The sequence below is a fragment of the Brachyhypopomus gauderio genome, chromosome 15 (genome assembly GCF_052324685.1).
Source record: "Brachyhypopomus gauderio isolate BG-103 chromosome 15, BGAUD_0.2, whole genome shotgun sequence".
Lineage (NCBI taxonomy): Eukaryota > Metazoa > Chordata > Actinopteri > Gymnotiformes > Hypopomidae > Brachyhypopomus > Brachyhypopomus gauderio.
In genome coordinates this window covers 9,195,297-9,218,914 of record NC_135225.1, presented here as the reverse complement: position 1 = coordinate 9,218,914, position 23,618 = coordinate 9,195,297, and the positions used below count along the sequence as shown (strand labels likewise).

At 44.6% G+C, this 23,618-nt stretch overlaps 1 protein-coding gene and 1 non-coding gene across 7 annotated transcripts in view; one reads left to right on the top strand and one right to left on the bottom strand.

Annotated features, from left to right (window-relative positions):
* Positions 1 to 23,618, top strand: part of cfap46 (cilia and flagella associated protein 46) — a 53,473-nt gene that overhangs the window by 14,180 nt on the left and 15,675 nt on the right. For all 6 annotated transcript variants that reach the window (XM_076974627.1, XM_076974628.1, XM_076974624.1 and 3 more), the window contains exons 18-39: positions 2,865 to 3,077; positions 3,163 to 3,373; positions 4,496 to 4,639; positions 8,961 to 9,071; positions 9,273 to 9,454; positions 9,891 to 10,022; positions 10,423 to 10,588; positions 10,818 to 10,893; positions 14,351 to 14,492; positions 14,951 to 15,131; positions 15,424 to 15,565; positions 15,855 to 16,078; positions 17,065 to 17,211; positions 17,423 to 17,584; positions 18,685 to 18,833; positions 19,300 to 19,398; positions 19,880 to 19,955; positions 20,071 to 20,232; positions 20,372 to 20,572; positions 21,258 to 21,364; positions 21,457 to 21,633; positions 21,952 to 22,087. In XM_076974627.1, coding sequence (XP_076830742.1) covers positions 2,865 to 3,077; positions 3,163 to 3,373; positions 4,496 to 4,639; positions 8,961 to 9,071; positions 9,273 to 9,454; positions 9,891 to 10,022; positions 10,423 to 10,588; positions 10,818 to 10,893; positions 14,351 to 14,492; positions 14,951 to 15,131; positions 15,424 to 15,565; positions 15,855 to 16,078; positions 17,065 to 17,211; positions 17,423 to 17,584; positions 18,685 to 18,833; positions 19,300 to 19,398; positions 19,880 to 19,955; positions 20,071 to 20,232; positions 20,372 to 20,572; positions 21,258 to 21,364; positions 21,457 to 21,633; positions 21,952 to 22,087 — 3,340 coding nt within the window. The remainder of the gene's footprint in view (positions 1 to 2,864; positions 3,078 to 3,162; positions 3,374 to 4,495; positions 4,640 to 8,960; positions 9,072 to 9,272; positions 9,455 to 9,890; positions 10,023 to 10,422; positions 10,589 to 10,817; positions 10,894 to 14,350; positions 14,493 to 14,950; positions 15,132 to 15,423; positions 15,566 to 15,854; positions 16,079 to 17,064; positions 17,212 to 17,422; positions 17,585 to 18,684; positions 18,834 to 19,299; positions 19,399 to 19,879; positions 19,956 to 20,070; positions 20,233 to 20,371; positions 20,573 to 21,257; positions 21,365 to 21,456; positions 21,634 to 21,951; positions 22,088 to 23,618) is intronic.
* trnag-gcc (transfer RNA glycine (anticodon GCC)) lies at positions 11,152 to 11,222 on the bottom strand. The gene has a single exon. It is a non-coding gene; the product is annotated as a tRNA-Gly (tRNA).

Genomic DNA, 23,618 nt, shown 5'->3' with positions numbered 1-23,618 from the left:
TATATTAGACTGGGAATGTCTGGCTGAGCACTCAGGGAGACTCAGGGAGTCAGGGAGGTCTACAACTGCCACCTCCGGGAAAGCTTTTCCCAGCTTTCGAGGGAGTCGGGGGACATGGAGTCTGAGTGGACCATGTTCTCCGACTCTATCGTTGAAGCTGCTGTACTGAGTTGTGGCCGCAAGATCACTGGTGCCTGTTACAGCGGAAATCCCCGTGCCAGATGGTGGACACCGGTAGTACGGGATGCCGTCAAGCTGAAGAAGGAGTCCTATCGTGCCATGTTGGCCACTGGGACTCCCGAAGCAGCTGATGGGTATCGGCAGGCCAGGCGTGCGGCGGCTCAGGCAGTGGCAGAAGCAAAAACTCGGAGCTGGGAAGAGTTTGGAGAGGCCATGGAGGAGGACTATCGGTCGGCCTCAAAGAAATTCTGGCAAACCGTCCGGCACCTCAGAAGGGATAAGCAGTACTCTGTCAACACTGTTTACAGTGCGGGTGGGGAGCTGTTGACCTCGACTGAGGATATTGTCGCACGGTGGAAGGAATACTTTGAGCATCTCCTAAATCCCTCTGTCACGTCTTCCATGGAGGAAGCGGAGACTGACGACTCAGTGGTGGACCCGTCCATTACCCAAGCCGAAGTCACTGAGGTGGTTCACAAACTCCCCAGTGGCAAGGCAGCGGGAGTGGATGAGATTCGTCCTGAGTATCTTAAGTCTCTGGATGTTGTGGGGTTGTCTTGGTTGACACGCCTCTGCAACCGCATGGCAATCTGGGACAGTTCCTCTGGAGTGGCAGACTGGGGTGGTGGTTCCACTTTTTAAAAAAGGGGACCGGAGAGTGTGCCCCAATTATCGAGGTATCACACTTCTTAGTCTTCCTGGTAAGGTCTACTCTAGGGTACTGGAAAGGAGAGTTCGGCCGATAGTCGAACCTCGGATTCAAGAGGAACAATGTGATTCCTGGCCGTGGAACACTGGACCAGCTTTATACCATTCATAGGGTGCTTGAGGGTTCATGGGAGTATGCCCAACCAGTCCACATGTGTTTTGTGGATCTGGAGAAGGCATTCGATCGTGTTCCTTGTGGTATTCTGTGGGGGGTGCTCCAGGAGTATGGAATCGGGGGTCCTCTACTAAGGGCTGTCCGGTCTCTGTATGATCGGAGCAGGAGTTTGGTTCGCATGGCCGGCAGTAAGTCGGACCTGTTTCCGGTGCATGTTGGACTCCGTCAGGGCTGCCCCTTGTCACCGGTCCTGTTCAAAATTTTTATGGACAGGATCTCAAGGCGCAGCCAAGGGCCAGAGGGAGTCCTGTTTGGAGGCCACAGGATTTCATCTCTGCTATTTGTAGATGATGTTGTTCTGTTGGCATCTTCAGGCCAGGACCTTCAGCATGCATTGGGGCGGTTTGCAGCCAAGTGTGAAGCAGCTGGGATGAGAATCAGCACCTCTAAGTCTGAGGCCATGGTTCTCAACCGGAAAAGGGTAGCTTGCTCCCTTCAGTTGGGTGGAGAAGTCCTGCCTCAAGTGGAGGAGTTTAAGTATCTCGGGATCTTGTTCACGAGTGAGGGAAGAATGGAGCGTGAGATCGACAGACGGATTGGTGCAGCTTCCGCAGTAATGCGGTCGCTGTACCGGTCCGTTGTGGTGAAGAAGGAGCTGAGCCAAAAGGCGAAGCTCTCGATTTACCGGTCGATTTACGTTCCTACTCTCACCTATGGTCATGAGCTTTGGGTAATGACCGAAAGAACGAGATTGCGAATACAAGCGGCCGAAATGAGTTTTCTCCGCAGAGTGGCTGGGCGCACCCTTAGAGATAGGGTGAGAAGCGCGGTCACTCGGGAGGAGCTCGGAGTAGAACCGCTGCTCCTCCACATCAAGAGGAGTCAGTTGAGGTGGCTTGGGCACCTGTTTCCCCTGGACGCCTTCCTAGGGAGGTGTTCCAGGCATGTCCCCCTGGGAGGAGGCCCCGAGGAAGACCCAGGACACGTTGGCGAGACTATGTCTCTCGACTGGCCTGGGAACGTCTCGGTGTTCCACCCGAGGAGCTGGCTAAGGTGTCTGGGGAGAGGAAGGTTTGGGTTTCCCTGCTCAGACTGCTACCTTAGCGACCCGGCCCCGGATAAGCGGTAGATAATGGATGGATGGATGGATGGATGGATGAATGGATGGATGCTATTATATTCTAGTGGCATTATCGGCACAAGCTCACTCACTCATTAGATCTTATTTGCTGGATAATGGTTGGCTATACTCAGAATATTAGCATGCATAGAAACCTGGTGATAAATCCAAACACACAAGTCCACTCAAAATATTTGAATACTGTTTTTAAAAATGAATTATCATTTGCAACCCTAAATTTCACACATACCATTTGTTACACAGAAACTCATCTTAAGATGCTCAGCATGTTATAGGCCTACTTGGATTTTCACGCTCAAGTCGACATGTAAAAACAGGATAATCAAAGAGCTCTGCTCCCCACACTACAGCGTGCATTTAATGACTTTCTCAAATTATAAACCACAGGGAACAGTAGTCCCTGAAAGCTCTTGGCTCTCAGCTTTGTAAACAAAGCTCACCAAGCTCCCTTACACCATGACAAAGAATGCTGATAATTGTATATTAAACAGCATCGAGTGCCTATTAATGTTCTGCCATTTGCTTACATTAAACAGCATATCTTTTCACCCTTGATAGCCATGCATTGAGGAAATAACTGTGTTCCTCCTCTCTAACCCATGGCAAATCTTCTCCCTTTCTCTCACACACATTCTCACTCACTCACTCACTCACCTATTTACTCTCTTACTCTTCCACTCTCTGCTCTCTCTCTCACTCCCTCTTCTTCCTCCCCAACAGAGATTGGATCCAAAACATGTCAGCCTATGCTACAGCTAATTTCCTGCGAGGTGCTGAGCTGGGGGCGGAGCTACAGGAGGAGTGGCTGGTGGCTAATGCAGCTGTGTACCTGTGGAACTACAACAGCCACGTGCTGGCCACCGGAGGGCAGCGCGCTCTCATGCCCACGTTCTGTCGGCTGGTGGAGCTGCTCAGACACACGGGCCATGCTGGGTGAGGTTTGCTAACACCTGATTCAGGAATATGGCTTTTATTTTTGCATATTCATATTTCTCTTGGACCGTCTATGTCTCTCTAGGGAGGTGGTGCTTCTGGTCCTGTTGTGTGATTCTGTGGCTCAGGGTCTTATTCAACCTTGGTGTGTCCCACCTGGAGAAACCAGTCAGGCCTCACAGCCACAGACTGGCAGGGCAAAGAAAGGTGGCGGGAAGGGTACAGAGAGATCGGCCTCAACTCAGGCCTTTCCTCTGGAGGCAGCTGCTGTGCAAGACATCAAGAAGGCACTAGAGGTGAGGGAGGGGAAGCTGGGATGTAGCAGAGAATGAGGAATATTGAGTAGATTGTGTCAGAGGATCTGCCCTTTACCCACTGTTTACCTGCCTAAGCTGACCTGCAGTATGTAGTTCTGTTCAATAACACCACGTTCCAGACACTTTCCCAGCCCATGTCAAAGTTACTGGAGCAGACAGGCTGGCTGGAGTTCACATAGAGAAGTACTACTAATGAAAAGAATGTGTGACCTGAAAATGGCACGAGCCCTTAAGGTCTTGCCTTCTCGACCCAGAGTTCTTCCAGGCCCAGAGCAAAGCATGCTGGTACACTACGGCTAAACCCAGTGTACCTGGACACACACACACACACACACACCTGCACATGTGTGTGTAGGACAGGGCTGCACTGTTAAGAAAGACCAGGCTTGTGCAAGAGTTTGCTTCACCTTCCGGCCATTTCTCCTAATTCAGCAAAGCGGATGCTGCCCAGAACCCACACGAAACGTTTAATTGATTAAGGTATTATATTAATATATATTAATATAATAGTATATTATATTAATTATATTAATTCAATTCTCATCAGACTGTTAATTAGATGGGTTAATTATACCTTAATGTGTTCAGAATGTAAGCTTCACAGGTTATGGCACCAATAACTACATTGTGACAAGAACTTAGCTTTCCTTTTACAATTTATTTCACTTAAATGCAACTGTGCAGACATAGACGTAGACTAAAGGATCACTCCATTCCTGCACTTTTATATATTTTTAAAAATGGAAATGATTCACTTATTGCCTGCTTTAGTAGCCATATTATTGTACTTGAGATGGTCTAATAAATTGGCCTTAGCGTTTTCAAACTTCATGCTGAGAGAGTGCAGACTGGAAGGAGGTAAGGTCTGAGTCTGCAAAGAAGCAGGAACTGAGCAGTGACAATGAGAGCCGGTGGGTGTGGAGGTTCTGAGTCTCCCTGCAGGGCTACCAATAGCACCTGATGTCCCAGCAGACTCGCAGCATGAATGAATGGCTGGGATTCATAGAGTACTGAAGTGATGGATGGAGAGGAAAGAAGGAGTGATGGATGGAGAGATTCATTTCTGGATGGATGGATGCTTATGTTTTGTCTGGTTTGTAGCTGTGTGACTATGCGCTGCGGTTGTCTAATGGGAATGGGGAGAGAGTGCCCATCATGGCCAGGAAGCAGGTTATCAGCACATGGGTGAAAACTAAACACCTGCTGCAGCAGCAAGTTGGACAAAAACTCGAAACGGACTCTCAGGTGAGTGTGTGTGTGTGTGTGCGTGTGTGTTCATTTTGACAGCAATTTTTTTTTTAGTCTTTTTTTACTTATTTTTACTCATAATTTTGTCATTGGAGTTGTTTTTAGTTTTAGTTGACTAATTATCATTAGAATTTAGTCGACTAATTATCAAAAGAATTTAGTTGACTAAAAAATAAATGGTGTAATGGTCATTATATACTTACACAAAATGAAACATTTATTAACCAGTTACAGAATATTATTGTTTGTATATTCAATATACACAAAAACAGATTTCAAAACAACTTTATTTACCTGAACTTATGCTTATTGAGCATAACAATAACCATTGACCATTAGGCCTGCTCTACCTGAAAAGCATATGGAGTTTGTTATGAACAATGCATATTACATTCGATATAAAACTGTGAGCCATGAAAACAACAATGCCATAGCCTGCAGATGTCATTTCATTTGTCGTATTTTTCCCCTGACATCATTGTCCCACATGGTTTACACATGGTCTTGTTTTTCTCAAAGTCAAAGGAGAAATGTGTCCATACAGAGCCATCCCTGACCAATGTGGTGCCCTAGGCGAGATTTTGGTTGGTGCCCCCTGCATCAGGCCCGTTGACAGTCTTGCTGGGGCCCGGGACAAGAAAGATTCATGTGCCCCCCCAGCGCCAGCGGCGCAAGGGTTCGCGCGAAAATGACGTAATCGCAGTGGCTCCGCCCGTGCGCGAGGTCGAGCACCTCTCGAATTTTGTAACTTCGCGCGCGCCGCGCTTCAGCGCAATGAACAAAGCCGTTTGTAGGGTTCATATACCTTTATAAGGTGGAGTTAAAGCACGTGTACGTCACTTTAAAGGTCCATTTCAATATTTCCCAGCACGTTAAACTTAATTAAGTTAAATATTTATACATATACTCGAAATGATTCGAAATAATTCGCTTTTTATCACATTATTTAATGGTTGTTTATTTTCAAAACGCCCAATCTTAACGTCTTCACGAGAACTGTTCAGTCAGACAGCTATTTGTTGTGAAACGAAGTAGTTACAATTTCAAGCATTTTCAAGTACTTTACCCTAAATTCCAGCACTTTTCAAACCTGGAACACAATGCAACTTTAAAATTCGTCAGGTAAATGTTTTTCCTTTCTTTTCTGCGCTCCAGATTTCTGTATTTGCTTTAACTATCCACCACTGTATTTCCCGCTGTTGGGCGGCTACCGGCCGGCTACAGTCGGTGCTGGTTCAAACCATTTTCCAGTGGGAGGCGGGGGTGTATGCACTTAATGGAAAATATGCAGATAGGTAAAAAAAAAACATATATATTTGAGCCATTGGGCTTATGAGTACATAATTTTATATTAATGAAAGATTTCAAGATTATTTAAAAATTATAGACTTTAAATAAAAAATAAATTGTTGGGCTCTTTGATGGGCACCCCTGGCCCTGGGGCCCGGGACAACAGACCCGGTTGTCCCCCCCTGTCGACGGGGCTGCCCTGCATCATCAATCATCGGGTTGATTTTATGTCACGTATGACCGTGTCCCCCTCCGTTAGCTGTCACTCCGAACCCCTCGTGTCTGTTTTCCGTGCCTGTTTGTCCCGCCCTGCTCGTTGGTTTTGATGATTCCTCGTTTGTTACCACGCCCCTGTGTCATTGTCATCACCTGTCCCTAGTTTAGTTCTGTGTATAAAAGCCCCTGAGTCTCCCTTGTCCCTTGTCGAGTATTTTTGATTCTTTGTTTGATTGTGTCTGTGTCGATCGCTGTACCTGACCGTTGATTGTTCCTGCCTTTTTGATCCAGTGTCTGTACTCGTGTCCCCTGTCTTGGTAATGCCTGTTTTTGCATGTTATTCGGACTGCCCTCCCGTTATCGACCCGGACTGGTTATCTGACGACGAGTATGGAATGTTCTGCAATAAATCTCGCTCCTCTCAGCGGTTGTGTCCGTCTCCTCGCTCCGTGGCGCAAGCTACGTTACATTTTATCACTATTAAAAAAACAAATAAAAAGCAAATTACTTAAATATTACTGTATAACAAGCAATAAATATAAAGGTGTTGCACAAAAATATTTTAAAACTATTTTACAAAAAGTATTGCAGAGAACAACTTTTAAATATGAATAATAAATAAATAAAAATAAAAAACAACTACCACCAGTGCAAATCAGGGCAATTTGCCTACTGCAACATTGTTATTATTTCAAAAGTGCATCTGCAATGAACAGAGAAGCATATGTGTGTTTTAATATCTATTTATTTTAAAACTTGCTGAGCTAAGCTAATAATAGCACCTACTATGATTGGCCAGTATGATTCCATCCTTTCCATCCCTTTGTAAAACCTCATGGCAGTGCTGGAGCTGCTAATTAGCTAACACAAGCTAAAAGCTCACGAGGCACCAACCACGCAGAACTGACGCACGAGGACAAAGCGAGAAAACCCTGAGACCATTGGAACACGCCCCCACGATTCTAATTCGATAATATGATTGGTTGATTAAACTGCCAATCCATAATAAAAAGCTCTTTTAATGTAAAAGGCAAGGGTAATTCAACAGATAAACAGAAGGTCTGGGGGGAGGTGCTTTCTCTGTTTTACCTAGAAACAATGGTGTAAAATATTCTGATTAGTTGATTTTTAATTTCAGTTTAGTTTTTTTTCCGGCACAAGCACAAAATTGGATTTGAAAGCCAATTTAGAGGAAAAATACAAATTACTGGTGAAGCGTTATTAACATATATTACATATATATGTATGTAATAAAGCATCTTTTTTAAGATCAATGGCCCTGACGGCTCGCCCCTGGTATAGTGTTAATTCACCACATATTACCATTATATTACCTCTTTATGGGGAGATGTCACTCACTCTTTGTCTTTTCCGGGCGGGTTGGCGCGCGGATGATAGGTGTTGTGCGTGGTTATTATAATAATTATTAATTTGACTAATATTATTAAACAATGAAATTATGATTATGTGGACTTTGCTTATTTTCACATTTATTAATAGTGTATGTACTTGTGCACGCGAGCGCCCCCTCTGGACAGACGGCGTCACTAGCATTTGCCTAATCGAATGGCCGGAACAAGTAATGGAACTTACGTAAAGAACTGTACATTAAGGGCGTACTCACACTAGGCACGGTTTGCTGGTTCCGTGCTGGGGCCCGGTTATCCCCCCTCCCCACTCCCCCTCTGGCCTGCACTCACACTGGCTTCATCAACCCGGCCCGAGCACGCTTACGTCACCACAACGTGACTTTATTTGGAAAAAACGCGCTCGCACAACACTATGGAGTTCACGATTCTCTTTTTATTGTATTTTTGAAGTCGTTTTGGGAGTGCAGAAACACGGTGCAAGCACAGATTTATCGATAATTTAACACAACGATTGTCTGCTAATCGCTTTGCCGCTATGACTGTTTAACGTGAGCGTCGCATCACTAACGTCATGTTTGAGTTCCAGCGAAATGAACCAATCAGACGAGGCACCAAGCGGGCCCGGGCACGGATAGCGCTCACACTAGAAGCGAACCGTGCCCGAGTCCACATGAATCGTGCCCTGGCCCACCTCTTCAAGCGGGCCCGAGCACGGTTAACTGATCCGGGCCCGGGCACGTTTGGAGCGCTCACACTAGCCAAACGAACCGTGCTTCGGCAGGCAACCGTGCCCGGGCCCGGATCACAGAGCCTAGTGTGAGTACGCCCTTAGAATGCGCTCAGCTGCGTATAAGGTGACTGTAACTATATCTAACCTGCCAGGCATTTGTGGATCCAAGTTAAGCCAGGTTTATTTTCAGAAGGACAATCCAAACTGATAGTCATAGACAAGAGGATAGTCAAAATCACCACAAACAAATGACCAAGCCAGGGGGGCATCAAGATCAAAGTGAGAGGAAAGTGTGAGTCAAATACCAGCAGAGCAAACAAACGCATCAGGCAGACACTTCCAAAAGGGGTAAAGCAGTGGAGGAAATCACAGAATTACAAAACAAGGTCAATATAAGAAAAACAGACAGTGGAGAGGAACACGCAGTATGCACTGGGAGTACTGGTAATGCTCCACAAAGGCTGGGACAAACAGCCAGGTTTAAATAGGCAGGTGTAATATAAGTAATACTGTAATACTGTAATCATACTCTAATACTGTATACTGTGATCCAGTGGTGAGGAACAAGAGTGTCTGTGATGATTAGATCTCTAGATAAAGTTCTTTTTGATTGTGCTCAGGATTCTGGGAGTTGTAGTGTTGCATGTGAGTACTGTGAGTAGAGGTGAAAGACTGCATTATCCAGTAGGTGTGTCTGTGTGTTGTTCCTCAGAGTCAAAACGAGGCAGTGGCTGCCATGTCCCGTGTGTTGGTTGGAGTGGAGATGGTGTCTTGTAATAGCAACCCCAGGTTGATGGAGTTCACTGTACCCAGTCTTGCTGTGGTATGACCTACTGTGATTTATTAAAGAGGGTTAGCTTAGCTGCCTTTACTGTGGCCCTTCCGACTAATATATCTAAGTGTGGTTGTTGTTTTTTGGGTTGTTTAATGGTGTAACTCTAGTACATTAAAGTAGCACTACTCTTAATGGTTTTGCCATACTAATGCTCTTTATTTTTTTGCTATCTTTATTTGTCTCTAACAGCTGGCGCGAATGGCGTCGGACTGTAAGTGGTCCGATCCGGTGGCGGAGCTATATGTGTGGACTCAGCTTGCTCACTTTGCCCACCAGAGCTCTGATCACGACCTCATCATGACCTGTACCCAGAATGCACTGCAGCTAGAGCAGGCTGCCATTCAGAGCGCAAAGGTCACAGTGTGTAGCCTGTAAGTGCTTTTAAAGCAAAACTAGAGGAAACATATGAAGAGGAACATTAACATGTAAAGCTCAATGGTTGTATAAGCCTATAACTCCAAGATGGAAATGAAAGTAATTTATATAATATTCTTTACACAGAAAAAATGTATTACAGAAGCATATAGCAAATCTGCCACCTAGTGGCCTTAGAAGAATATCACTGTACATTTGACTGCTTGGCATAGTCCTGGATATTTGTAAAATAAACTTTATGTTGCAGCAATTTTTAATTTACACACATTATGCAAATCACAGAAAGCTGGTGTATGACTCACTAGCTTGTTACACCAGGCTATTAAAAAAAATCAACAAACATTGATTCATTTACACTGGGATAATTTGTATAATTGATTGTAAACTAAAATTTATGTGACTGTATATGTGCGTGTTTGCATGTGTGTGTAGGTACAGTGTTAGAGCAGTACAGGAGATGCTGAGCAGTGATGCATGTTTGAGAGGACTGAGCATGCTCCATCAGTGCTGTGGCCATCCTGTCCGTTACGCGGCCGCACTCGGCGCGCTGCAGTCCAGCATCAGGTCAGCGTGCAGAGCGCGACTGCTCCAGAGAACACCTCCCCTCACTCAGCTATGTCACCAGCTGAACCTGTATGAACTCAGAGTTTCAAAAGTATTAAAAAGAACTCTTAAGTCACAGGTTGAGGGAACACATGAACATAACCCAATAGATTCCCCTTTTAATGGGGTTTTAGAAGTAGTAGTTTAATGTTCAAGTGCCTTGAGATTAACATATCTATTATACTGTTATACTGTCAGTTGAAATGAAATTAGGAGACGATGACTCTGACTTTGTCTCGACTTTGATATGACGTTAACTCATATGATGGGCGGTCACCGTTGCATTTCCTCTCTGCGTATCTTGTATTCTCCATCCTGTGCATGCTGTGGCCTCCTTCCCCATGTTGTGCTCCGCATGCAGGTTGGCCGAGCAGGCGACTAGCTGGCCACTGTGTGGGAGCGCAGCCAGGCACTACTGGAACGCCTGTCTCCCTCTGCTGGCCTCCCCGCAGTATAGACAGCAGCTCCGGAGACCGCTGGAGCTCATTCTGAGGGCCCTGGCCCACACCTACCCCCAGCCAGCCAACGTAAGAACTTAACACTCATAAACATGATTTCTTTATGCCTTCTCGTTATCATAAGATGTTTAACTTCTGCTGTAATTGTTATACAGTAATTATATGGTAATTACCATGATAGAATATGATAGTATCAGTAATGAAAATGTTTATTTGATTTTGCTCAATAAGTAATTTGTTACATTGTGAAATATTCACAAAAAAGATGAGTGTAATGACATTTCAACTCTGTGGACAGGAGAAAATAAACAGTCAGATGAAAAGTCAGAAGCAGAAACAGACAGGGCCTGTGACCCCAACGCTGGACACTGACAGTAAGCCACATTTAGACTAAACATGCTGTCATGACTAGTCATGTGGAAAAGGAAACGAAAGCATCTTGCGGTGAGAGCTTTTTTTTAGCAACGAAAAAAAATATCTTCATATCACTTCTGCCTCTGCGCAGAAGGGTTCTCTTTTGTGTTCACAATTATGTTTGGATTGTACTTTCTTTTAGGTAATGTGTATCTACATTGTGCTTTAAAATGTAAACCTTTCATATATGATTAACGAGCAAGCAAAAGAATTTTAACTGCATTGGCCGGGAATCGAACCCGGGCCTCCCGCGTGGCAGGCGAGAATTCTACCACTGAACCACCAATGCTGTCATAGAGAGTGAAAAGGGGCCTCTCAGTTTAAGCAGGAAGTAGGAGAGCATGTCAGGAGGGGGAGGAGCGGAATAGCTTAGAGCATGTGGTAGCAGAAGGATCACTGAGACGTGCTCAAGTCTGCCTTACAGCACAGCCACAAGCAAATATTTGTTTTCTCAGCTCCTTCATGTCCCCCTTGTTCTGTCCCCGTCTCCTACAGCCCCCTCCCGGCCCCTCCCCCCGGTTATGCTCGTATGTCCACTCTCACTCCTGATCTGCTTTTAGTACTGGGAGGCCATGTGAGGTTGTTGGGTAGAAGGGCTGGTGGACATGCAGGGATGGGGGTTACAGGAAGGGAAGGAGACGGGGAGGGGCTTGGGGGAGGGGCTTGGGGGAGGGGCTTCAATCAATCAATCAATCAATCAATCAAATTTTATTTATATAGCGCTTTTTACAACAGTTGTTGTCACAAAGCAGCTTTACAAGTGCCGAGTCCTAGCCCCCAGTGAGCAAGCCAAAGGCGACAGTGGCAAGGAAAAACTCCCTAGTTTTTTGCATGAGGAAGAAACCTTGAGAGGAACCAAGACTCAGGGGGGGAACCCATCCTCCTCTGGCCGACACCGGTCACCATGACAACAACAACAATATAGACAGAATGTAGACAGAATGTAAAAGATGCAATAATGTCAATTTAGACCGAAAAATATGTAATAATGTCCATCATGGTGTAGGCATCCGGTTAGGCAGGAGGTGGCCGGCCAGGATGGATCGCTTGTCTCTCCTCATCTCATTATTCCTCAAGCAGGCGGGCAGCCATGTGGAGAAATGAAACAGGGAAAATTAGCTCTGTATGAGGACATATACAGGACAGGTAAAATTATAAACATTTCTGGAGTGTGGCAGCAACTCCGGCACTAAGTTAAATTATTACAGCCTAGCTAAAAAAAGGCAGAACCAGAAGGTAACATAGGCTTGGGGGCATTCTGAGACAATGGCATCCGTCCACTGCACTGTCAACAAACTTGAGTGACCACGAGCAGTGACAGGACGACAGCACCAGCGCCCCAGTCTACCATAAAACCCTTCGTCTATGAACCCCTGGATCTGTACCTTTATCTAAGGGGGATATTAATTATCAAACGCTAGACTAAATAAGTGGGTTTTCAACCTAGATTTAAAGATTGTGACTGTGTCAGAGTCCCGGACACATTTAGGAAGATTATTCCAAAGCTGGGGGGCCTTATAAGAAAAGGCTCTTCCCCCTGCTGTTACCTTGTTAATTTGTGGAACTAATAACAGACCAGCACCCTGTGATCTTAGTTGACGTGGGGGTTCATAGTAGGAAATAAGTTCCTGGAGGTATTCAGGAGCAAGCCCGTGTAGTGCTTTATATGCTAATAATAGAATTTTAAAATCAATACGAAATTTAACTGGGAGCCAATGCAGGGCTGATAGGACTGGTCTAATATGCTGAAATTTTCTAGTTCTGGTCAGAACTCTAGCTGCGGCATTTTGAACTACTTGAAGTTTATTTAGATTCCTATTTGAACATCCTGACAGTAGTGAATTGCAGTAGTCTAGTCTAGAGCTAACAAATGCGTGCACCAATTTTTCTGCATCATCCTGTGATAATGCATTTCTTAATTTGGCAATGTTGCGGAGATGTAGAAAAGCTATCCTAGTAGTATTATCTATATATTTATCAAATGATAGGTCGGAGTCGAGTATGACGCCTAGGTTTTTGGCTACTGTGCCAGGTGTAATGGGATAGTCTGCAAGATTAAGCATTAAATTTGGAATTTTCTGTCTTGCGGCCTTAGGGCCCACAAGGAGAACTTCTGTTTTGTCCTCATTTAATTGTAGGAAGTTTAGAGACATCCAGCATTTAATATCTCTTACACAGGCCTCAATTTTTCCTAAACTGAGTTTGTCATCGGGTTTGGCTGATATGTAAAGTTGAGTGTCATCCGCATAGCAGTGAAAATTGACACCATGTTTGTTTATAACTGTGCCCAATGGTAGCATATATAATGTAAATAATAGTGGTCCTAAGATGGAGCCTTGCGGGACCCCATATTTAACCATTGTACGTTTGGATGAAATATTATTGAGCTCTACAAACTGATAGCGATTTGTTAAGTAAGACTGAAACCATGAAAGGGCTGTGCCTGAGACTCCAACCCAGCGTTCTAACCTTTCTAGCAAGATCCTATGATCAATTGTGTCGAAAGCTGCACTAAGATCAAGAAGCACTAACAGTGATACATAGCCTTGATCTGATGCAAGGAGGAGATCATTTGTTACTTTAACTAATGCTGTTTCAGTACTGTGATGGGGCCTAAAACCAGATTGGAACTTTTCAAATGTGTTATTCCTATGCAGATATAGGCATAATTGCTGGGCAACAGCTTTTTCTATGATCTTAGATATAAATGATGTGTTTGAAATGGGTCTATAATTAGATAGCACAGTCGGATCAAGATTTGGTTTCTTGATCAGAGGTTTGATAATTGCTAATTTACATGATTTTGGCATGTGACCTATTGTAATGGATGAGTTAACTATAGTTAGAAGAGGTTCAGTTACAGCTGGTAATACCCCTTTTAATAACTTTGAGGGAACTGAGTCTAATGTGCAGGTAGTACAATTTAAGGAAGAAATTATTTTCTCTAATTCTGATTTTGGGAGTGGATGAAAAGCATCAAGTTTTTCTCCCGGTATGTAATTTAAATCAATATCAACCAAACCAGATGACATACCAGTTGTATTGCTAATAAAGGGTTTTATATTTTGTCTAATATTCTCTATTTTATTATCAAAGAAATCTATAAATACATTACTAGTGAGGTTTACTGGAATCTGAGGTTCTGTGCCTGCTTGATTTTTTGTAAGTTTAGAAATAGTATTAAAAAGAAATCTAGGATTGTTTTTATTTTTCTCTATCAGTGAGGCTAAGTATGCTGAGCGTGCTTTAGTGAGTGCCCGTTTGTAGTCAATAATGCTATCCTTCCAGGCTTGGCGGAGAGGCATGCCTTATTCCATGTGCTTTCAGGTCAAAGTAATAAAGTCATTTTGCTTTTCTTTCTCATTCCTCCAGCCACACACACTCACACACATTTTCACCCTCTCTCTCCCTCATCAGATCTGACTGAAGATGACCTGGCCATGAGAGCAGCCATGTACAATGCGCTGTTCCATATCTACACGGACAACGGCGACTGGAGGGGTGGCCTAAAGCTGCTGGAGCAGGCCATCAGAGAGATGCCCCACACTCCCCACAGACTGTGAGCAGATCGGCCTGCTTCCGCGCCCCTCACTGGGACATGGCCTTAATCATCAACAGCATCTACAGCAGTGTCTAGTGCTGTCGTTATCAGTTATACCACTCATCTAGTATTTTGCTGATTATTTTAATTGGGTATTCTGTGTCTACATTAAAGGCTAGTTGTTTTGTATTGTGCATTTGTACTTATGTAGTCCTGTGTACTCTGGTGCAGTACTGTTATAGTCATACCACTCCAGTGTACGCGCCATATAAGTAGGATTGATAATGAAGCCTAAATCGAGCTATGAGTATGAGTGTCTGTAAAATATAGAATATGCCTGCATGACATCATGAGAGAATCACGTTGCTGCAACATACATGTGTCTCTGTAAATGGCTAATCTTGCTTTCTTTTGTATGTGTGTGTGGTGTGTGTGTGTGTGTGTGTGTGGGTGCACATGCACATGGGTTTTTGCAGACTCCTCTATAAGCTGCGGGTGCTGGCAAAAGCCCAGCTAGGAGAGAGCATTCTGCTGGACATGCAGAGGTTTTCCCAGGGAGAGCTGGCTTGTGCTTTGATGTGGCACCGTGTTGCTCTCTCTTCCACAGACACCCAGCAGCAGCTGGCCTGCTACCAGAATGCAATCACGGCCCTACAGGTAATAGGGATCACCTTGTACAGCTCCAGAGAGCAAGATCACCCAACATCAGCATGTGTAGCCTGATAGAATCTACTGAACATGTTACATGTTAATCAGCTGTTGCAGATGTGACTCATATATTGTTTAAAACAAGTGCTTACTTGGACCATTCAGAACATTTATGTAATGACAGTGACATCTGCTGGACATTTAATGTATTGCCCACAGTTAAATTTTACCAATCGTCCATGGCCATACCGATACTGACCATTGATGCTGATGCTGTCTTGTGATGTAACTATAACTCCAGAGTGCTGAAAGTCAGTGGCAGAAGGTGGATATTCTGCTGGAATTTGGACAATGGCTGTACTGTAACCACTACCCTGTGGTTGACGCACAGCAGCAGATACAGCAAGCCATAGACATCCTCCTTCTCACCAGCTCCCACCCCAGTAAGAGCCAAAGTAATCCACCTAATTGCAGTCACTTATAGTACAAATACAGATGAGCAGACGAGTGGTTGTTGTCATCGTGTGCATACGTTTGCGGTTCAGTGAGCTGAGAGGTTCACCTCCTGGAACAGGTACAGGATCTCTATGGTGCATAAACATCTGAAAATGAAATATAATCCCCTTAATCCCCCTCACAGAGCTTGTTGATAATCCAGAAAATGGTTTGTATGTTTCTCGTTTTCACATTCTTTTCATTGACTGTCTTTAAAAGCACATTTGGTCCTGTTAGAGATCCCAGAGCAGCCAGAAGGCACGATGCCCGAGAGCCGTCCATCTCAGCCGGACGTGGAGGATGCCACGCCTGGGCCTTATCTGACGTGGCCAAGGGAGGTGCAGCATCTCGACGGCCTGGTGCAAGCACACACCCTCCTCGCCCTCATGGAGTCCAGAAAGTCTCCCCAGCACCAGAAGAACCTGCTCCTGGCTCATTGCTTTGTGCTGCAGATCTGGCAGGTTCAGACCACAAGTTTTTTGGGGTTTTTTCCTTGTATGAATGAAGTCATGGGTTTCACCAAACACTCCCAGATGATTCTTCCTGGGCAAAAGAGAACTGTGATGCCGGGGGCGTCGGGACAGAGGCAGCCGGAGGCGCAGGTTGAAATGAAGGGAGTTTATTCTCCATGATACAAGCAATGAAAACAGACAACGAAAACTGGCATAAAGCGATAACAAAGGACGTGGGTAGCTCATAACAACGAGATAGAGGGGTCCAGTGTGGCTTCCAGTGGGGCAATGTGCAGTACTGGACCGAACGACCTGCGGGCTTAAAAAGGGAAACATAATTGTGTGCAGGTGTTAGTACTCGGGTGAACGGGACGGTGGGAGTGGTTGCGTGCTTGGGGGTGTGTGTTGAGGTCGGCTGCTGGCCGGGACACGCGCCCTCTGGTAGCGACCCGGCCCCCTCACCGTGACAAGAAACAAACCCAAAATTAAATGTAATGGTCCTAACAGCAAATCATTGGTTAGAAAAAGAACAAGGTTTCCTTCTCACTGCTGTAGTGAATAGTTGGGGGTATAAGATGTAAAGGGGACATTCTCTCACATAGCCTTCGTATACACAGAGACTGAAATCATGTACAGATTTAAATCATTTGATGTAAACTTCAAACATATGGGTGTTCAGACTTTTCCGGTTTTTGGTTGTTGAGCCCTTATATATAGGAAATAATATAATATTGTGCAATTTTGGAATTGGTCCCTTTCTTTTGCAACATTCCTGCTTTGTTGGAAATAAGACAAAGGCAGAGTGCTGGAGTACAAAGCCAAAGAATTCGAAGCTGTGATTGTGCTATTAGTTGCGGGCTGCACTCTACTGGGTGTGGAACTGTAGAAATGCTCCTGTAGGGCTGGACACATGAAGCCAGTGTCAGGTGACTTCTGAAGTGTGAGCTCTTCCCCTTTAGTGAAGCTGCCCTTAAAATGTATACTTGTTTTTGGAGGTGTCCATGGAAACTGCACAAGATGTCATCAGACAGTTGCTGTTGAATCCTGGAGTTCCTGCTCCGCCATTGTCAGCAGGCAGTACCAAAAAAGACAAAGAGAAAGAGAGAGAGAAGGAAAAAGAGAAAACCAAAAAGTCTAAAGAGGTATGGAATCTACCATTGGGGATTTAGAAACTATTTTTGCAAACAATGTCAGGGTATTAAACCAAATACAATAAAGAATTTTGGGGCACTTAAACACAACACACAAATATTAATTATTTTGTTAATTACATCAAATACATTAGAAGTAAATGAGCACCACACAGCATAAATATACACAGAAAAAATTGTTCCCTCATTCTGTCCTATCCAGCCACCTCCTGTTGAGAAGAAGCCAAGAGGCTTACTCTTTGACACCTCCCTGCCATCTAGCCCAGAGGACTGGGCACAGTTTGTGTGTGCTGAGGAGCTCCGACAAGCTTTCAGACAAGACAGTGGACCACACACTATCAACAGATACAGCATCAGGGTGCAGGTCAGTGGCCCCAACACACCCTCAATCGCTACAGCATCAAGGTGCAGGTCAGTGGCCCTAAAACAATTAACAGATACAGCATCAGGGTGCATGTCAGTGGCCCCAACACACCATCAATAGCTACAGTATCAGTGTGCAGGTCCGTGGCCCCAACACACCATCAACAGCTACAGCATCAAGGTACAGGTCAGTGCCCCTAAAACTTAATGGCTACAGCATCAAGCTGCAAGTAAGTGGCCCCAACACAACATCAACAGGCACAGCATCAGTGTGCAGTTCACTGGCCCCAACACACCCTCAACCGCTACAGCATCAAGGTGCAGGTCAGTGGCCCTAAAACTATTAACAGCCACAGCATCAGGGTGCATGTCAGTGGCCCCAACACACCGTAAACAGGCACATCATCAGGGTGCAGGTTTGTGGCCCCAAAACACCATCAACAGGTTCAGCATCAGGGTGCATTTCAGTGGCCCCAACACACCATCAACACCTACATCATCTGGGTGCAGGTCATTGGTAGAGCCCTGTTTCTTCCTTCTGGGCTTTAAAAAGTGAAGTAAGAAGGTTGTCACCTTGTTAGTCTCAAATCCCCAAGTATAGTGTCAGTTAAGTTGCCACATTGTCAATTGTGATTTTAACTCCAGTCGAATTTACTCCTCTGCATTTTCCCATCTGTGCAGTGAGAACACTCATACACTAGTGATCACAAGGGGGCCGTGGTAGGCAGCCCTAGGCCAGCACCCGGTCAGCTGTGGGGGGTTAAGTGCCTTGCTCAAGGACACTTCAGTCATGGCACACGATCCTCAAGTCACAAGACCAGTTCCCTAACCACCAGACCATGACTGCCTTTTACTATATGCTCTGTCTATTATGGTTTTGTCTTTGGGTTTTACTGGGCTTGGTCCTGTGGGGTCACTCAATCGTCATAAGAGAGAAGTAAAAAATTATTTCCCTTACTTTATGGTCACATTCCCATAATGTTACACACTAAAAATACAATCCAGTGGTTATTCACCATTAGCAATGCAATTTAGTCCAAGTGACAGTGTTTAGTCCAAGTGACAGTGTTTAGTCCAAGTGATGTGTTTATGCATTTCCAGAGCCGGACTCTGTTCTGCTTGGACGTGCTGGTGAGAGAACTGGAGTCTGTCCTTCTGACCCCATTGACCCTGCCACCTCTGCACCTTGCTGAGGTCATCGCTCATGACCTCGCACTCAGCCAGAGCCACTCTGACCTTTATCGCCTCAGGTACAGGATGCCATTACTGTCAGCCGTGTAGTGCAGTGTTTTTCAAACTTTTTTTCTGGTGACCCACATTTTGTCCATGATTTTTCACTCGACCCAGCCAAGTTGTTGACGGGGGGGGGGGGTGGCGAGTTTAAGTATTTTATCGCGATCGATCGCCAAGTATTAACGCCTCCGCCGTTCGCGCTGTCGCGCGCTACGGTCACTCGCGAAAGTATAATCCATTAATATAATAATTTATTAAATATATTAACATTTATTTTTTTGTGACCCTTTTTTTTTGGCTCGCGACCCATCCAAGGGTCGCGACCCATAGTTTGAAAAACCCTGGTGTAGTGGCTGTCCAGGAGTGACCCTAACCTGGCCCGTCTCTCATCTCATCTGCATTTGCCTCTGTCTCTCGCCTTTAGTCTGCAGTGTGTTTTATCACTGGCCAAAACCTGTACATTGTTTTTGGTTTGTTTTTCAGAATAGTGAAGACCTGTTGTGATCTGGGGCTTGAGGCTTCCTCACCATACAGAGAAACATTACCGAGCTTGGCACATATTCCTGAAAATGAGCAGATGGAGTAAGAGACGTAGAGCATATGGTGTCTGCATTGTTGTACCGATACATAGCATACTACTTAGCAAAAGACTAGAACTTAAGTGTTTTCATGTGACAGAGATATGTCAGTCTATGGTTACATAACATGCCACACATATCAATAAAAGCAAGTAATTTCCCATGAACCCTTTAAAAAGCTCCATCTTAGCAGTGGTTTAATTACGAAGGTGCAATAAGTATGTTTTTGAACATGTACAATGTTATTTAAACACCTATAGCTGGAAACAGAAGAATCTGTGACATCAGAAAAGGCTGTGTGAAACAAAAGCATGCTGTAGATGTGATGAAGCGTACATAAGGCTTGAGATGAGCGTGTCACTGTAAAAATGGCATCGGTGAACACGATTGGGTTGATTAATGTGCATAGCCATGGTTAATAAGCTCTCATCTACAATGTATCCCCAGTCAATAAATGTTGATGCAGAACATTTTTGTGTTCTCAGGTGCCGAAAGGCAATTATTCTCCAGAGGGAAAGAATTGGATATCAAACAGAATCTAAAACCACCAAGACCAATGAGGTTAGTTTGTTTCAGTCTGGCATTGCTGAAAGGGGCACTGCCTGAAAGGCGAACATCTGCCCCTTTCCGTGACATTCCAAAGCAGAGGAGTAACCATCACGTCTACTGTGCTCAGACGCCTTCATCTCGGGCTGCTGCTGAAGGCAGCAGGACCAAGAGTGCGCACTCTGCCCGCTCCCTACAGGAGCTGTGGCTGGACAAGGCTGCAGCCTGTCTCAGCATGGGCCTTTACCAGCCTGCTAGGAACCTGCTTGCTGAAGCTCACCTGGTGGCCAAGGTGAGAGAAAACATGCAGTTTGCCCAGGCACGCTCCTGTGCTTTGGCCAGAGTGTCTGCCAGCCAACATTGTGGTTCCTGTGTATTTCCTGGACCCTTCATTTGATGTTCCTATAACAAAAGTCTCTGTGTATGCCCAGGAACTTGGAGACCAAACCTCACTGGCTAAGAGTTTTCACTTGCTAGCTGTTCTGGCCTTTCATGAGCAGCAGTATGGTCAGGCCCTTGCTTTATTGGAGCGGGCCCAGGAGATTGGTGGGGACGAGGACTTCTGGTACAATCTCACTCAGAGCCTCCTGACCACCGTAGCAGAGAGTGAGAGAGAGGATACCTTCACACAGGTTATTTTTCCCTCATTAATGTATTCATCATCATGTTGCCTGGGCAACTATTATGAAAACACCAATAAGCAAAAATTTTAATAATTTGTTTACTGATTTACTGAGTAGCAAAGAAAAGAGGCTGACGTAGATGTAGCCTGTTTACATTTGAAAGGGCAAGAGCCATATCTGTTACCACAAACCACAGACCAAACTGCATAATTGACTACTGGCTTCTGCTGCAATTTCACATTGTTTGTATTATTCTGCAAGCAATTGTTGCTGAAAGTAGGCCATTATTGTCCAGAGGTTTCACCTTGACGCAAATTAATATTACATTTATATGAACACTAAACAGGTTGTTCTGCTGGTATTTACATTGGTATGCAATTGCTATTTAGTTTTGATGGAGTGTATTTCTAAGTGAAGCTTGTTTGTGCCAAATTAATTATTTCTTTGGTAAGCAGTCATGTAACAGTTGGGATAATGGGACAACTGGGATCGTTATCACAAAATAAATGCCTGTAGGGCAATGTGAGACCATTCATTTTATGACAATGACCATATGGCTGCACAATATCCCTTACTTAATGCATAATGTATTATTTGATTAGCGGTGTGCACACATCTGTATTCTGAACATGATCTACACACATTTGTTGCGGGAGAATAAGGCAGCTGAGTGCACAAGGTGTCTGCTCCCCAGGTGTGGCAGATCACAGACAGGGCCGTGACGCTGCTTACTTCAGCACTGGAGCAGCGGCGGAATCGAGCTCCAGTCCTCCGTTTCTACATCGCATCGCTACAGGCCACGTAAGGGCGTGTGTGTGCGCGCACGTGTGTCTGTGTGTTTGTGTGTTTGCATGCATGTACATTTGCCTGCACTCTCAATGTCGTCTCTGCAGAGGTGCGGTCCTGTGTCGCCACGCGCTGGGGCCTGCACACAGCAGCCGTGTCCCTGAGACGGTGGAGGCACTCAGGGGGGTGTGTGACACTTTGGAACACAGCGCTGCCTCTCTGCTCGAACTCGGCTACAGGACGCATGCTGCACACACCACTCTGGAGCGGGCCAATACTCTGAGGTCCAGAACACCAGCTTTCATCTTTCTTTAGTGACTTTGTATCTCTTTGGTCTTGAAATAATACTTCATGCACTAGATTCTATACAAAAACAATTTAATATTGGGCACTTTCCTTGTTGGTAATAGTTAAATATGGTTAAACAAAAGTAAATATAATGCATATGGTATAACCATACTAGTTAAGATGGCTTTGGTGTCTTGGGCATCATTAGGCCTGTTTGAGGGGACTGTAGCCCTCGGTTCTTTGTACATTCCTTGACACGTTTTTCTGAGCTATCTTAGTTTGACTGTCTTGTTTTGTTTTTTGATTTCATGAAGAATTCTGGCCACGCTCACGTCCACCAAAGAAGAGACACAGCAGCACCTGCTCACAGCCCTGTCACTCACACAGCAGGCTTTGGCCAATCAGGAAGAAGTGCTTTCCTGTTGCCTCCGCCTTCTCTCACCTCATGAGGTACTTTGGCCATGAAGCATGCAGAGGGACTGTGGGTCTCATCAACCCAATTCTGTGTTTGCTGCCTCTCCCATGTTAGTAAACAGTGCTCCATATACACAAGCCAGGAGGGAGAATAGTCTTCTCAAGTTCTAAATGCTGGACCTAATGAGAATCACTAATTGGCTCTAATGGTACGGTGGTTTTGACATGTGAATCTATTGTTGAAATCTGGAAATCTAATGGGACTTGCTGTAAGGCTGCTGTAATTGCTGCTGTAAGATTGGTAAAATGTGATTTGATTCGAAATCACTGACCCACGTCTGTTCCACTTGGACAAGTTGACCTCACAGCACTGTCTCCAGTACATAACTCCAATACTCATTTTGTCTTATGCTGCTCTCCCATTGTAGTCTTATTTTTCTGACCTAATTATTTGCTGAACACTCTGGGTGGTCATGCTTGTAAAATGAGGATATAAACATTCAAGCTGTCTGGGAAAATTTGAATTGCTAAACCAATTAGACTCCTACTGTGTTCCCAGTCTTTTTAATTTAATTTGACCACATGAATGAAGAAAAAGGAATCCAGCAGTTCTGTAACATTAATTGTGTTTATTTAGGAAAGTTTGAAGTGAATTAGTGCAAGAGGCAGACATGTGCTGATGGATCATTACAGATAGAATCAACTTTACTTTGGCTCTGAACCACATACTCAATGACCAATATATAATTAGTTAAACCCTTTGCACTATGAGCTTGCACCTTTTATCCTCAGCAGGTGGTGCTGTTTCCCCAGTAAACTCCCCTCCCCCCAAAAGAACAAACTGTGATTCCCTCTACAGATTTCCAGTTGATAACTGGTGTCTTTAATACCAGCACGAATGTGTGTATTTTGCAGAAAGGCCCAGAGAATACTAGATGTGACCTGAACTACAAACACTGAGCAAATGTTGTCTTTAGTCACAGATTACATGTCTGCTTCTAGGTGCTTCATTCAACTGCTGGAAACTGAGAAAGTTAGAAATGAATGGACAGAATATTGGTGTTAAATATGTGCAAATACTTTCCAGCTGACCACAGGAGGGCTATGTTTAGATTTTTGTGGGTTTGTGTGTGCTGATGGTCCAGGTGTGAGATTGGCCTTCTTTCTCTCTTTCTTACTTTGTTTGCCCTATTCATGACTTGCAGGTACTGTCCTACATTTTCAGACAGGATTATTAAGACTCTTTCTCTGTCTCTCCATCTCTCTCTCTCTCTTTCTCTCTTATTGAGTATGTGTGCTCATGCCCATGCGTGTATCTTAGTATCATGGGACCACTGCACTCTCGCAGTGAATTCACAACTCGCAACACACAAATATACAAACTCACAGCTAATATCTGCTTCCTACCACTGTCAGTATGTAGTACATTACAGGCAGTGGACTGTTAATGCTAAATCACTGGTAAAAGAATTCACATATGTCTACTAATTTTTAATATTGTGTTTTTATTTTAAACATCGGCTTATTACTAAATGATGGTGATGATCGTGTGTGTGTGTGTGTGTGT